General features: G+C 39.3%; 1 protein-coding gene across 1 annotated transcript in view; it reads right to left on the bottom strand.

Moving 5' to 3' along the window:
- The window catches only part of LOC104949484 (vacuole membrane protein 1-like), a 43,282-nt gene that overhangs the window by 19,237 nt on the left and 8,157 nt on the right, over positions 1-15,888 (bottom strand). Inside the window, exons 2-4 of the mRNA XM_010775844.1 lie at positions 12,185-12,316; positions 2,528-2,608; positions 2,083-2,199 (exon numbers count right to left, since the gene is read on the bottom strand). Of these exons, the coding sequence (XP_010774146.1) occupies positions 2,083-2,199; positions 2,528-2,608; positions 12,185-12,316 (330 nt within the window). The remainder of the gene's footprint in view (positions 1-2,082; positions 2,200-2,527; positions 2,609-12,184; positions 12,317-15,888) is intronic.

Raw genomic sequence — 15,888 nt, 5'->3', positions numbered from 1 at the left:
AGGCATTGACAAGTAATTCATCATCCCACACAAGGCAGGGAGGAAGGGGACAGCAAGATGGCCGACACAGGAAAGCTGACTAAGATGCCTTGAGATTTCTCTGCTGGGAAACCAACGGTGACACGGTCCTGACTCGCTGATTTCAGATAAGTGGTAACTCTGATAAGAGCGACACACATCCTGGTCACACAGGGGGATACAAAGCATGCCTTCATATTCAGGATTATCATGAATATGCTAACATGAGGAACTTTAAAAATATGTCTAGCTTGCTATTGTAGTAGAGAAGTGAACAAAGGGCCTGATTTAAGAAATACAGGAACTATAAGAGAGACCGGACAATGTTGCTATTTTGATTTATTCTTTATTAATGCAGGGGAACTCATGATTTATAATAAAATGTACTACAAACAAATGTTTACTTTAGAAACTTGTGTTTCCTTTCTTTGATGCAATAAAAATATCTGTTTCTTAACTCAATGTAAGGTAAAGTGATTCCACAACGTGTTGTGCCATTGAAGTTTTTTAAGGATATTTTGACAACATTATGAATTTAATCTATTATTTTGGCCAGGATAATCAAGATTTGAAATGTTTCCATCCTTTTGTGCTCCAGCATTATATATTAATATTAACCACTCTTACCAAAGTCCAAGGGTGCAATAGAAAATTCTCTTTCCCCTTATGCTATATGACAGTCCATGTCCTCCTCTACAGCCCCCTCTCTGTTACACTGTCCTCGGTGTAATTACCTCTCAAGGGCCCCACATGTATGTGCATGACATCATCCATCATCCTCAAGTGGGCAGCTGCGTCACAAAGGCGCTGACGCTGTAACCATTCAACAGCGGACATTCACACGTGAAGCTTAATGAGCATGAAAGACTTAAGAATAAAAAAAGCCTCTCCTTGTAAGTACACACCTGAAGCACAGGTACAAACTCAGTTCAGAAAACACGCTTTGAAGCATTGAGAGTAAAACGCCCACACACACAGCACAACAGAAGCCTCAAAATCCCCTTTTGTTCCCTCTTGGCCCACGAGGGAGAGCATCACCTGCTCTGCTTTCTTCTCTAAGTTTTCTGCCCACACGCTGTAAACTACTGCATCATTTGCATTAGAAGCAAAATGTGAGCTTGAAGGAAATTAAACCAAGCAGCTACGCGAGAGAGTGGGCCCCCCAGACATGCCGGAGAGCCGGGTGAAGTCTTTCTTTCCGTGAGCGAGGGAGGGACACACCTCTGTCATTGGGGGCCCCCGGGACCCCTGGGTGTAATCTGGTACTGTGCCTGCCATGCATGCATGCTACCCCCCACCCCTCTTTCTCTCCCGCTCTCTTTCTCCATCACCTCCCACAGACAATGTTTATCAGCTTCACCCTGTGCTCCCCAGGTCCCCCCCCTCCACACCCCAGCAACACGTTTTCTCTCAGTTTAGTGCCGGACAATGCTTTCTGCGTATGATAAGCAAGGGGCCGAGTGAGGAGAAAATAATAGAGCTTTGCTTTTAACCCTTCCTCTCTGAATCACCATGAGCAAATTCCAAACGTTTGCTAAGAAAACAGAAAGCGGAGCCCCTGACGGTAATCACAGACCTACTGCAGATTCCTGGACGCAAATTGAGGATTTTCCAGGATTAGAAGAAACGTTTGTAATGCCAAGTCTCCTAACACCACTTTCTTATTTAAGGGTTAGGATGGATCTTTTTACCCTGCCATAAATTCTCAATCTGCTGTGGTCAGACCGGACGACTGTACAATGAACCGGGGGTGCTGCAGCTGCCATTACAAAATGGTTGACTCCCCCTACTTTACACAAAATGGCCTCCTTACTGCCAGCTGAATACAGTACAGAGATGCTTGATTGTGATTCATCACCAAACTGCTTCTGAACAATATTATAGAAAGCTAATCTCACACTGTGCTATGTATACATTTAGCTTGTTCTCCTCTGTGTAGAATGACATTGAAAAGATACAAGAAGAGCACTGCATATATACTATATACATGTCCTTTACATCATTTCAGGAAATATTGACCGTGGCATTAGATACATAGATACTTAGAATTTAGGTGCAGCTCACCTGAATGTGCATTTTGATGACTGCTTTCCCGATGAGTGTCGCACCAAAAAAAGTCCAAAAGGGAACCAAAAAATGCCCGCACGTTATTCCTGCCAGGTCAAACAACGGATTTGGAATCTGGGGGAAACAGAAGAGATGATTAGACCTGATATGTTTCAATAACAGCTAAATAAATACAATATAAATCATATATAGGGTCAGAAAGTGCATGAAGGCATCATAACTTCTACAGCATGTGACAGAAACCATAAGCATATTTGATATTAGACAAATATACAGTACATTAATAGAAGCTGTTTTTCAAATATTTTTGAACAGTTCAGGACTGTCTTTTTCTCTGAATGATGTCAATGCATCAATATTTAAAAACGACAAAATGATTTTAAAAGCCATAGTGGGGGTGAAGAGTATTTAATAGGATAACATTATGTGTGATTCGACTTACAGAAGCACAGACTAAAATTCCAAAGAATCCGACCCTCTGGATGAGTTTCTGAATGGCTACTTTTGCTCGGCTGACAAAGTCCTGAAAAAGAATAAAAGTGAGAAAAAAAGGTTCAATTTAATTTAATTTCTATAGAAACATGCTGATATTAATCTGATACTGATAACTTTCTGTTTTTATTGTATACAGATTGCTTTATTTACAGGATATCTCAAACCTAAATACAAATATATAAAGCATTATATCGTTGTATTTACCGACAAATCAATACTTTATTCTTATTCTAATTATTGTTGTAGAGCTTTAACAGACACACATTATACTGTCTTTATAAATACTGGATCAAACACTTTAAAATAATTATTTCTGATTCAAATTTCATATGATAAATGATCCACACTTAATTACTGATAGGTTATAGATTGATAAGTAAAGGTGTTTGGATTAAGATAATGAATAAGGCTACTCAAACATTTATTAAGGGGAAATTATAGAAGATAATTGATCAGTGCTAAGCTTTTCTGTGGAGCGGGGACAATCACAGAGTTGTGTGAAATAAATGTGTGTAACCAGCTGTAAAACTCTTAGTGAATAGATGTTTTACCTATGCTTTGAAAACATATTCAAGTACCGAATTTAAACAAATAAATACTTTAGGATCATATATTCATTTGGGGTACGATTTAATGATTAAAGATCTGCTTTTGGAAATATCTCCATCTTCTCTGACTGCTAATGTTTTTGTTTATTTACAAATAATGGTGTGCGATGTGACATAAAGCTTTCCATTTTATATCTAAAAACATAATGTCGAACCAATGGAACGAAAAATGTGTGAAAAGTCAGTTCTTTTTTTTATCTCTGACTGTTTTTAAATAATTAGAAAGGAGCATCAGCTGCGACAGGAGGGGTTTCTGCTTCATGTAAATGTTCCCTCAAATAAAAGTTAGCAATTATTGAGCTAAGATAAAACTGAAGAACCATAAATAGATCCTCAGATATTAGATGTACAGCTTTAAAAAATAGATTGGAACTTAAAGATATATATATATTAATAGAATATGCATCGAGCTCTTTGCACTTATTAAATCTGTTCCGAGTTCTGAATTGATTTTTAAATGATAAAGATCTCTAAAACCCAATACTTAAATATTAAGTTTTCAAAAATAAAGTTTTAATTCTAATGTATTCACACCTACCAAAATAAATGTGAAATACAAGAAATCAGGAGCTCTAAATGAGTCAAAGTTTCCAGTGTGTGCATGTCTAACACATAACAATTATTAACCTAATAGTACAAGTATTTTTAGAGGTGAAATTAATTTGTTCAAATGTTCAAATAATTGGGTTTTGCAATTAAATGAACTCCTGTGCTAAATTCCTGACTGTTCTGCCAACACAGATATCTTCAAGTCCCCGGCTGATTCACCTGACACAAACTGTGAAAGAATGTACAGGCTGGCCTCTAAACATGTTTCTTCATTAGAGTTAGGGACAAACTACTTTTAGCACTTCTGTATTGAACACTTATGGCCAGTTATTAATTCCTTTGTCACTGGAATTGTGTGAACAACAGAGCAGACTTTTGTTATTCCTGTGACTCACAGAGTCTAGCTTTTTTCAACTGGTCTTTCCCTAACCCTCCTGAAAGCTCCACAAAGCCTCTTTTCACAGCAATGACACATACATATTCTCTACATACCTTTTCTGGGAAGAGGAGCCTTAATCTGTTTTGATTTGACCCAAACTAGTTCTGGGAACAGCGTGGGGATGCAAAGGAGACCACTGATCAAGGACCTCTCATCATTTTGGATGCATTAAATATCTAGGTAATTTATAAAATGATTACTTTATACCCTGCTGAATTTGCAATTGGTAAATTAAATGTGTTTTTTATTAACATAAATTGTTTGATTCTAATCAGAAATGGAAATGTTTATAACAATAACCATTAAATATAGAGGATATTGCATTTCTAAAATATTCAAAGCAGCTTTTTATTATTTTGTCGGCCTTGTTTATATGAAAATAATTGTAACTGCTGGCAATAGAGAATAAAGATTTTTCAGCCAGATGGGACTGAAAAATGGCTTTAATTTGTTGTGTAATTTGATTCAGAATGTAATTTAAGGTATGGCATAATATCATTTAAGTATGTTATTGAATTTTTTGCACGAAAACCAAGAAGTAAACCTGTCTCTTGCAATGTTAATTTTATTAGTTTAGTAATTCTGCCTTTTAAAAACATGCTTTGCAGTTCAAAATATAGCAAACTAGTTAGATTACTGTCATAACAAATAAAGAAAGTGTTTAATACAACTCTTGAACTTTTATCTTTGGTATCTATATAAATGGATCAAAGCCTAAATTGTTTATTTCTCCTAACATATAACTATTCTCATGATTTAGAAATGTCCATGCTTTTATTTAAATATGAATTAAGTCTTCTATATATATCTTCTACTATAATATATAGTTTGCACTGGCTATATGAAATGTTGTAGATGTTTTAAATGCAAAGCGCAATATTGTGCCTTTCAATTAAAGTTTGTATTTGTGCATGGAACTAATATATAAACCTCTGGTGATTAATAAATATCTACAGATACAATTATTTATAAAAACAAATATATATACAGTTTATGTCATTTTTGCTTCGAAAGGAGATATCCTTCATTTAGAGAAAAAAAAACCTTTTTTAACTTTGAGGGCTGATATGAACACATATTTATGTTGGCATTAAAGTGAACATACGCCTTAAGACATTCAAAAATGTGTTTATATTTCCTTAACCAAACCTTTAAAACGTTTTTTACATGGCAAAGTGTTCCCAAAGAGGCATTTTAGAATAACACTGTCAGATAGTGGTCTGGGAAATTATTTATAGACACAAATTCTTTAATGAATGTTCGTTATATATGAAGTAGATTTCATATACAGATTTTTCCCACTCACAGCACATTTAAACAATATAAAATCAACTACTGGAGAAATAAAATATAATATAATTCTTATGAACAGACAATAGCAATGTTTTTCATTCTGAATAGAAAGGCCTCAGTTTCCTGAACATCATATTCATGTTTTAAAAAGAGAGATGCTTGAGGGGGATGGCAATTCTCGATCATACCTAATATGGTCAACAAAACCAGTACAGTGCCGATTACATTCTTTACGGAGTGCAACCAAGCGGAGGGGAAATTTGAGAGACATGGGAGGGTCGCCTAATAAGGTGGTGGTGGGGGGAGCGAAGGGACACACAATGTGATTGGTTCACCATTTGAATTTCTGCCTCCACTGACATCCAATCATAAAAGTTTCTCCTTGAACTGGCCTGTAGTTTAATTCTAGCCTGTCGCTGTGTATGTGTGTGTGTGTGTGTGTGTGTGTGTGTGTGTGTGTGTGTGTGTGTGTGTGTGTGTGTGTGTGTGTGTGTGTGTGTGTGTGTGTGTGTGTGTGTGGCTCAGCTGGTGGGAGACAGGGAGGAAGGAATGTGTTTGGTTGGCTGTAGCTGAACCGCTGAGGACTGACTCTGGACCAGGGACACCTGACAACTGCAAAAACCCTGCAGAACCAATAAGCGCCATGGCGACGGCCTGTGTGAATCCCATTCATTTTCTGACATCATGACACACGTATTGTTTACATTATAGGTGCCGCGGTTGAGCTATTGGCTCATGCAGGGAGAGCGATCATGAAAAAATATCACCACGGCGTGAACAAAGGGTCCCCGAGGTGGAGAGGGGCGGGTATAAAAGTGTGTGTACATGTGTGTGTGAACTTGTGACACTGTGATTTACTATAGTTGAACTATGTACTTGGACTCTCTCTCTGCATTTCTGGGCCGGGGAAGTGTCTATCTTGGATGGCTGGGGTTCAGACATCCCGACTCTGTTGTCGGTGGCTTATGGAAAATCACCATCTTTGCCAGGCTGCTTGCCAAAGTCTGCCTGGTCCGCNCCCCTTCCACCCCTGTCTCCGCCGGCCGGCAGGGCTGGGCTTAGCAGTAATTACATTTGGTAAGATCTTGTCAGGGGTGCAGCGTCATTAAAACGGTGGAGGTTTTGGCTCCAGATTTGGCTGCTCGGCTCAGATGCTTTACTTTAAGCCTGCACAGTCACCCCACATGGAGCTCAGTCACACCCCCACCACACCCCCCATTAAATTAATCTGGCAGTCAGATTGACCAATTCTTCATTTGAATAAGCAAATCGTAAAGGCTTCTCAGAAACCACATGTAAGCACTTTTATCTTCCACTCTTACAGCCATATGTTTCATGTTTCATGTGTAAAAAGTATTAAACATATTGGCATTTTTGTCTTTCTTTTTTAAAATGGTTTTAAAAGGCAATCTGTTTATCATCGTTTCAAACATCAAACATTTTAAACTTTTGCTTTGATCATAATTAATATAATATACACATAAATATTGTAATGATAAATAGCAGAGCGTTTGTCACAAACTTATGGAATAATGCCACCTGGATCATTAATACAAATTGAGACGGTATTCTTATTAGGTAATTGTGAAAAACTAATATTAATAGTTTTTGAAAGCTTGTACTGTCTATATATGTGGTTACAGTTGCTAGGTGTTGAGTTATTAGACAAATTCACAGGGAACAACCAACTGTTAATATTACAAATATACATTTGTATGAATATGATGTGCTGATATACAGTAAAGTAGTTTCAAATGTCATGTTTTTGAAAGAACTGTGAGTGACATTTGTTCTCTTTGCCTGTTTTACATCGGAAATGCATTACTGTACATGTGATGTTTATTTTGGATTTGCCAGAAGTTGCACAAAGGACTTTTCAATGTGAAAAGTTGGCAAAGAAAACACTTTGTTTTCAGTAGTTTGAGGTTTTTTGTAGTGCTTATGGGGTACAGAGTTCAAACACAGACAAAAAGCAGGCAGCGACAAAGCACTGTGCTCCACGTGGAAAATTGAAGTGTCAGACAAGGAAAAATCTATGCATAGTCTATACACATAAAGTCAACACCCACGCACATTTTTTCTCTCCCCTCTCTCTGTGTTTTCTTTTTTTTTTCTCAATGAAAGTCTTTCACACACACACATCTCCGGAGCGGCCGCAAGCCCCCCGACACGAAGACGGCTAAAGTTCATCTCATTAACTCCTGACAAGCCCGCGCCTGCTCTCTCTGGCACAGGAAGTGGAGTGATTAAGAACTCCTGACGCAATACAAGCTACAGTCCCCTTTAAAGAAAGAAGAAAAAAGAATAGATACACATTGGAATATATCTACACACACACACACACACACACACACACACACACACACACACACACACACACACACACACACACACACACACACACACACACACACACACACACACACACACACACACACACACACAAAATGCACCCCTGAGTCCACGTTGACAAATTCTTTAACAAGCTGTGGTTAAAGGGAAGCTGGTTTTACTCTGAGTCACCCCCCTCCTTTCAAACAGTTTACTGGAAATAAAGAGGGAGGAGGAGGGAGGGGGCACTTTCAGAGAAGTCACGTGACGGGGCCGGGCAAACCACAGCACAGAGAGCCTTTGAGTGCAGGGGGGAAGGCAGGCATACGCCCAGCGCAGATGGCCCTGATTTGAATTACAGGAGATACAATCCTGGGAGTTGGCAATCAAGAATTCACAGCCTGTTAACCCCATCCGCGCCGGATGCGGAAAAAAAAGAAAAAAGAAAAGCCAGGAAGTAACTTCATTGGACTGGTTCCATGCAGGGTCCTTGGAAACAGGCTGTGTGGACACTGAGGATTCCTCTCCGACACACGAGCACTCTTGTACTGAGTTCAAGATTTAAGAGGGGAAAAAAAGCTGATGTTCATGACATCAGCGTCTGGAGCCGTTAGAAAAGGCATGACTTCATTATACTTGAATAGCTCTGTTGAATGAATGAGAAAAAAAAACTCTGAGTGCTCTGCTGCTGTGCATCACGTGCACTTGTGGCAGGAAGTTGGCACGTGCAGGCTGGGAGAAATGCCACAGGGTTGAAGTCAAACTGCTGGCACCTCTGTGACTCGAGCGGAGGGACATAGTCAGCATCTTAATCCAGCTCTTCTGCCACAGGGTGGAGTGTGTCAGAGTGTGTGTGTGGGAGAGAATATGAGGATGTGTTACAAGAGGGGAGAGGTTGAAGGAGGTCAAATCCTAGAGGGCAAAATTCAACACTTCCTGTCTAATTCGCAACTATCGAACAATACCAACGTTTCTTGAATCCGATCCCAGTGAAGTCTGTTTTCCACTTCGCCTATCACTATTGATTTTCAACAATCAATCAAAATCTCTGACACAAATCCACTGCGGGTGAATGACTCCGTGTCCACCTTGAAAGGTGCAAAAAGGAGAGAAAATCAGAGGAGAGTGGGAAGTCCTTGAGCAAAAGAGGGAACCCTGAGAAGTTCCGAGTAATGGTAAAAGCCCTGGCGAGCGCATCAAATGTTTCCGTATGTTGCAGGTCCTCAATGGTGCTAGCAACCTGCCTCCAGATGCTTTCCAATCACACAAGCACACATACATGCATACACACAGCTGCCAGATATCATCAGAGAGAGAGGAGCGAGAGAGAGCGGTTCACAGTGGGAGACGGACGGAGTGCGTGAGAAAGAACAAGAGCATAGGGAGAGAGGGACAGAAAGAGAAACAATGTCAGAGAGAGAGAGCAGTGAGGTGGCGTACGGAGAGCAGCGTCACTTCTAATCTAACCTCGCGAGGATGCGACCAGGCGATGCTCCTCCTGCGTCAAACTGCTTGCTTGTTTTGAAAAGACAAGCAGGAGCTCTTTCCACGTTGATATCTAAATTCAGACAAAATCTCCTCTTTCCCATGCTGCCCGTTCGTGAAACTACCACCCCCTCTACTCTTTTCTTGCCGTTTCGGTGGGATGCGCCACTTTATCAGTGAGTGATGTCAGAACTCCACTCTCACACGTGTGGACCGGGCTCCCGGGCTCCCGGGCTGATGTCGGTGCCAACCTGCTACGCTATCCACAACATTAGTAACGAGAACTTAGAGCAGGTCACTGCATCACTTCGCCTTCTCACCACATGTTATTCTTACTTCCTTCAATCCGTTTCAGTGTTAGTTTCTCAGAAGGTCACTTCAGTTCGGTCAGTTTAACTATGCTGTTAATGAATAAAGTGATTGATGCAGTATTTATTTTTAGAAGGCTCATTTACACACATCTGCAGAGCTGAACATGAGTACCCAGTGCCTCTAGCCATTCACATGATGTCAGTTGGCAAAAAAAGATTCATTTAAAAATAATTAATAATCTACCCAATTCCATTTTAGGATATGTAAGAAAGGCAGGGGTAGTGAAGTGAGTGTGTTTTGTGACAAAGTAGATACAGGAACACCAGTGATTGGGCTATGGCTCGAAATGCAATATACATAAAGTATGTGTTTTGTCAAATGAAGAAAATAAATGCCATACCTACAATATTTTCAACAAAAAAAAAGTGCAACAACTTTTTTTTGACAATGCAGTGCAGTTTACCAAAAACAATTAACCAAAGTGGATTCCTTAGCAGGTAAAAGTGGAAAAGAAGAGAGGGAAAGAAAAGTTCTACTATCTGCTGAAAGATAACAGTGATGAAAATGGCTGTAGAGTATTATTATTTAGATTCTCTTTTGTGAATTACTTAAAAAATACTCAAAATGTTCTGGTAACCCTGGGTATGCCAATGTTGGTCACCAAACCACTGATTTAGTGCATTAATACAATATATTTATCAATATTTATTTTCATATTCAATTACTTAAAAAGCAAATCAACTTATTTCCACGTTTCATACAAGTAACATTACAGATATTGATTGATTTGCACTGCTTCAAGACAGCATCCTGCTTCTAGAAACTTCAAACATGGACATTTGTCAAATCTTGCTGGAATGTTTCTTTACTTCTACTAAGTAGCAAGGAGTTTTAGATATGTTATGCTTTGTTATCCAACAGGATTCTAAGTGACAATGTGATAATGGACATCACATGGTTTAAGTGATTTGAATATTTAAATAAAGGAAAAAGAGACTGCTACGATCTAAATTCTATTACATTTAACAAATACATACTCTTACATTTCCACTACTATAAATACCCACACATAGCTGAGGTTATAACAGTGTATCGATGCTTTACACCTCACATAAAGAGAGGGTTTTCTTTGCGTGTGTTTGACATTTTTGGCACATATAGGTACACAGAGAAACATCTGAAGATACAAGACAACAGAATGGGAAAGACTAGATTCAAATAAATGATATGTTAGAACAACATTTCTTCTTATTTCTAAAACACAATGTGTTTGGGGACTGATTTCATCTTGTGAGCAGAAGCATGCTTTTCAGGTATTTTTTCTCCTTTGGAATCACTGCATTCTCAAAGATAGAATGCAAGTACTGAATGATTCACATGTAAACTAAGGCTGACGGCTAAACCTGTATGAAGTAATTACAGTAAACAAAATGAACACTGCTCTGAATCACTCAGTAATCCTCTGACAATGGGACCCCCTCATAAATCTGCATTGATGTGTCAACATCTGTTTCTAAAGTCGACTTCAGTTTATTTATTAAAAAAAGAGTAAGTGAGTGCTTTGTAAAGTTGAAAACCATTAATGGATGCTGTTGGTTTAGTGCACTTGACCTGTCTGACTGTTTGACCCAGACTGTTGGAGAAAGAAAGGCATTCCAGGGGAGGAAGTCGGTCAGGAGGACACACTGATCTGATGGAAAGCCGTTACGAAACCACACGCATGTTTCCGCACATTTCTCCTCCTCCTCCATTCATAATCACAAGAGGATGGGAGGATAAATATTTACAGGGAGCTATGAGGATTTGTTGAAGAATTGGCAGCAATGTTTGATACGATAACTTTGTGTCTTTCTCACAGGGAATCTCAAAACGAAGGGCCGGAAACGGCGGGAACATTTCACTCAAGTGCATCATTGCTGTTCTGTGAGTCATATTATTGTGAAAGCACACGCACACAGTTGTGAAATGTAACTCAGTACATTTCATTGATTCACTTTTGTAAAATGTATGTACATAATGACTGTTTTACCTTTGGCAGAAGTATATAGTAAAGTAAGTTATTATATTTGTGTGCAAATACTTTTGTAATATTTCCACACTGTAGTATTGCTATTTCTACCTAAGTAAAATATCATAAACCTCTTCCATGAAAAAGGTTGGTTAAGAAGTTAATTTAATCAATTAAGAGGTGCGTGTGCTTTACTTGAATATGTCTACTTTATGCTGCTTTATAATTCTATTGTAAAGTTTTTCTGTACAAAATGTATTTGATAAGTTTTGTATGAGTTACTTGGCATATTTTGATTATTAAAACAAGAGATAAATCAAGTTATATATGATGATGGAAGTCATTAAAAGAAGCTCCATCATTAGCAGAAACAACATTCACATTAAGTGAAGCATGAGTAGTTATATTTGAGTTGATTTTGTAACAGGTCATTCTGCATTATAATCACTTTTATTTTTGTGTTTTATTTTTTGGTACTTCTAAACTGTAGTACCGCTATTTTACTCGAGTAAAAGGTTTGAATACTTCTTGTTGTTGAGGGTGTGAGGTAACAGAGTGGTGAAGAGAGCGGTGAGTCACCTGTGCAGGCTGCGTCTGGTCCAGAATCTCCTCGATCCTCTGGTAGTCCTCGTCGTCGGGGTCGGCGCCGGACAGCCTCGCAGCTCGGGCCATGAAGTAGGGGGGGAGCTCTCCTATAGCTGTACCTGCACCCTGCTCCCACACACAAACACACACACACAGAAACACACATCATTGCTCTGTGCTGCTCTGCCGTTCACAGTTCACTGTTTACAGTTGTATGGCATTGCTTCTGTATTCTGTTTTGGCAACGGCGGCTTCTGTCCCAACATGCCAACAAAGCTGAATTCAACTTAGCTTTAACAAAGAAAAATAGAGATGCTCTTGTTAAGTAGAGTGCATTTATATGGATTTTATTAATGGTAATGCCGTGGCGGATTTTATTGCATACATTGTATTTTTTTTTATGCAATGAGTGGTTTTAAAAATGATATATGTGTCTAAATAATATGCTAATAAATATTATAAAAGTGTTATATCGATTCCTGTTGGGCTAATGAAACAAAGATATCAAAATCCACTATCCAAAGGAGCTTGCACTGCTTGGCGTCTGGAATTGTGCGAGCAGAACACCTAATGGGAATAGAGCGGAAAGGATTTACGAGAACAAAAATCCCACCGATTAATACACGATCGTGGATATATAAAGCGTAGGCCACTAGAAGGTGAAAAACCAGATGGCACTTCTGAACAGCACATCGACGCTTCACCGCTCACTGCTCAGTTCCAATCTGCTCTGGACATGAGGAATGACGTTTTTCTGGAAAATGTAAGAAGTGCTAACAAGTCCAGGGTGGTGGGGGCGCCTGAAGGAACCGAGATATCAATATCTGACAGCTAAAAGGAGCTTGAAGCTGTAAAGCGGTGGAGCCTGTGTGATTGAGGGGGGCTTAGTGGGGAGAAAGCGGAAGTGATTTGAGGGAAATAAATCCTCAGCACTTTGTCGGTTCACCAAGTTCATACCGCCAAAACATGAGGATGGGGGGAATGAGGGGTGAAGGCTACAGACTTAATTAACACAATGAAAACAGCCGCCAAGAAATTCAGTGTTTTTTGGAGTCGCTCACAGCTCATTACTTTAATGTTTCCAGGCACAGGGGGAGAGTGAGGTTAGAGGGGGTTGAGAGGAAGATGCTAAGGATACAGTTAGTTTAAGTTACAGTTACAGATGGATGATTCAAAGCACCGACATGTGCCTGACATCCTTTGATGCGAAGAAATACAACTAAAGTTCAATTCTTTACGATGAACACACACAAAATCCCAGCTTCAGTCCCTCTCCCAGAAGAACATAACTAACTAATCACAGCCACATTACTTCTATGTAGCTGGATGGCTGAGCCAGAAGATGATTAGTGGGTAGTTAGCAACCATGGCAGCGACAACAAGCACAAACAATCGTTCTCAGTAGGCGGTGCTATCCAAAAACCTGGCATATTTAAAAAAACTAAAAAAAAACTTGGCAGACTTTAAAAAAGAAATCTGGCAGACTTGCGTCTTTAATCTGGACACCCAGTTCTCCTGTTAACACTGCCGTCTTTGATGAAATCTGCCAGTATTTTCTCGTAATAAAGACGTGCCTTAATCTCCCTGGCAGCTGCTCCATTCATTGCCTCTGTTTGTGAGCGTGCATGTGTCTGTGTGTATGTGTGTTTGTGCCCCCTGCACTGAAACGTCCACCTGCACAGTACTGGTGTTTGAAGTGGCGCACTGAGTGGACAGAAAGGCTTCACGAGGAGATGGACAAAGAAACTAAGAGAAAGGAGAAAGTAAAAGGAGAGAGGAGGAGATGAGGTAGTGGTGGTGGGGAGGGCAATGTGTCATGTCTTATCAGCATTGAATCCAGAAGATGGGGAACAGGCAGGAGGAGGAGGAACGCTTGCGTGAGTGCTTTGAAACTGTGGATGCAACAGGTGTCTCCAACTGTAAAGCTCTCAAGCCTGGCTGGGGTTACAGGGGTGTGGTGGTTCATGGGTGGGGTTGAATGTGAGGGGATTGGGTGGCACCCACACCCACAGACTCCCATATCACACCATAGATCATAGTGATGCTGCTGGTTTGGCTGCAGATTGGCTCAGGGAATATTTGTACTCCATTTTGAAGCCAGAAAAACTCAAATCAGGCATTGGGCTGCAAGATTTCAATACCAATCAAGGTTGTTTTGGTAAATCATGTTTATTTATGGAGGATTACTCTCATTAACACACTTTTAAAAACAAATTATCTAAAAGAAAATGTAATCAACTATATTGTAACATGACTGCAACCTCTGAAAACTACTAAATATATATTGTTAATATATAAAATGGTAAAAAATAATTTAGACCAAAATAAATTAGATCAAATATATTGAGGTCAACTTCTATCCCTATTGAGAACTCCTAAACATATATTCAACATTTAAAAAGTCAACTTTTTCTGACCTATTCCACTTGATAATCTAGCAAAAATTGCGCACCGCTATTTGGAAAGTCCACGATGTGCTGGACTTATAACACAAGACATAATCATTGTGTAACAGGGAGCGGCACAATGATTGTGTCATCTTGATTTCTTTATCAGAATCATTGGAAGCCAACATCGTAAAGGGAAAGCGATCTAGATTTATTGCCGAGCCCTTATCACGCGCACACACACAAACACACACCTTTGTAAGTCTTCATTGCATGTGTATGCGTGCAATTTCATATTTTGCTTTGTACGTTTGTGTGTGTAAGTTAATGTATTACAAACAATAAGGAAGCATTGGGGCCAATTACAGTAGAGGGCAGGTTGTGTCTGGTTCCTGTAAACTCTTGGTATTGAAGAAGCAGCCGGGGGTCTGTATTTCCCTTTCCCCTCAGCTCTTTACAATTTATGCAGAACAGGGAAACAGATAACAAAGAATGGTGAAAGTCAAATCAAGTGTCAATGACCAAGTTCTCTTTTCTCAGTGTTCTGCAGTTCTGCCTTTCTCATGAAAAGAGCAAACTGCCGTTAACGTGGGATATTAAAAGATACTGCTGTTACAAAGAAGTCTATAAAGTGTGACACATATCTGTTTTTGTGTTCAAGTGTGTGTGTGTGTGTGTTTGTGTGTGTGTGTGTGTGTGTGTGTGTGTGTGTGTGGTGTGTGTGTGTGTGTACGTGTGTGTGATCCTCAGCTGTCTGCCTGCGAGTGAACATTACCGCAGTGATGTGGGGAAAACTAAAGAAGGCTCCATCCCTCCGCTGGTCTACAGCATCGCCGACCGCCTAGACAAACAGGTCGGTGCTTTTTATTATTTGTATATTAAAACACATGCTCAGAAAAGTGAGTACTGTACACTCCTGAAAAAAGACAATGATGTTGTTCAGTTGTAGCTTTTTTGTTATTTATTGTTAAGGTTGTTCTTGTTGTTTGGTGACTTCACCTCAGTCAGTTTAAACCTCCAATAATAATAGATGGATACTGTTGTTAAGGATTTCACTGTCATTGAAAATCTTACTTTAGTATAACTAAGTAAGTAATAGTAACCAATAGGGATGTAACGATACCAAAAAACTCACGGTACGATAATATCGCGATTAAAAAGTCCACGGTACGATATTTATCGTGATATTGAAAAATAAAGGATATGAATTTTTATTTTTTTTATTTCTTTATTAAATAATAAATCTGATTTGTACAGCATTTTAGTAGGATAGTAGTATTTTAAAGTGTCAACAATATAATAATCAGACCC

This window comes from Notothenia coriiceps, unplaced genomic scaffold (assembly GCF_000735185.1).
Source record: "Notothenia coriiceps isolate Sejong01 unplaced genomic scaffold, NC01 NC01_scaffold00016291, whole genome shotgun sequence".
NCBI lineage: Eukaryota > Metazoa > Chordata > Actinopteri > Perciformes > Nototheniidae > Notothenia > Notothenia coriiceps.
Note: the sequence above shows the minus strand (reverse complement) of the source record. Positions and strands in the feature narration are given on the sequence as shown.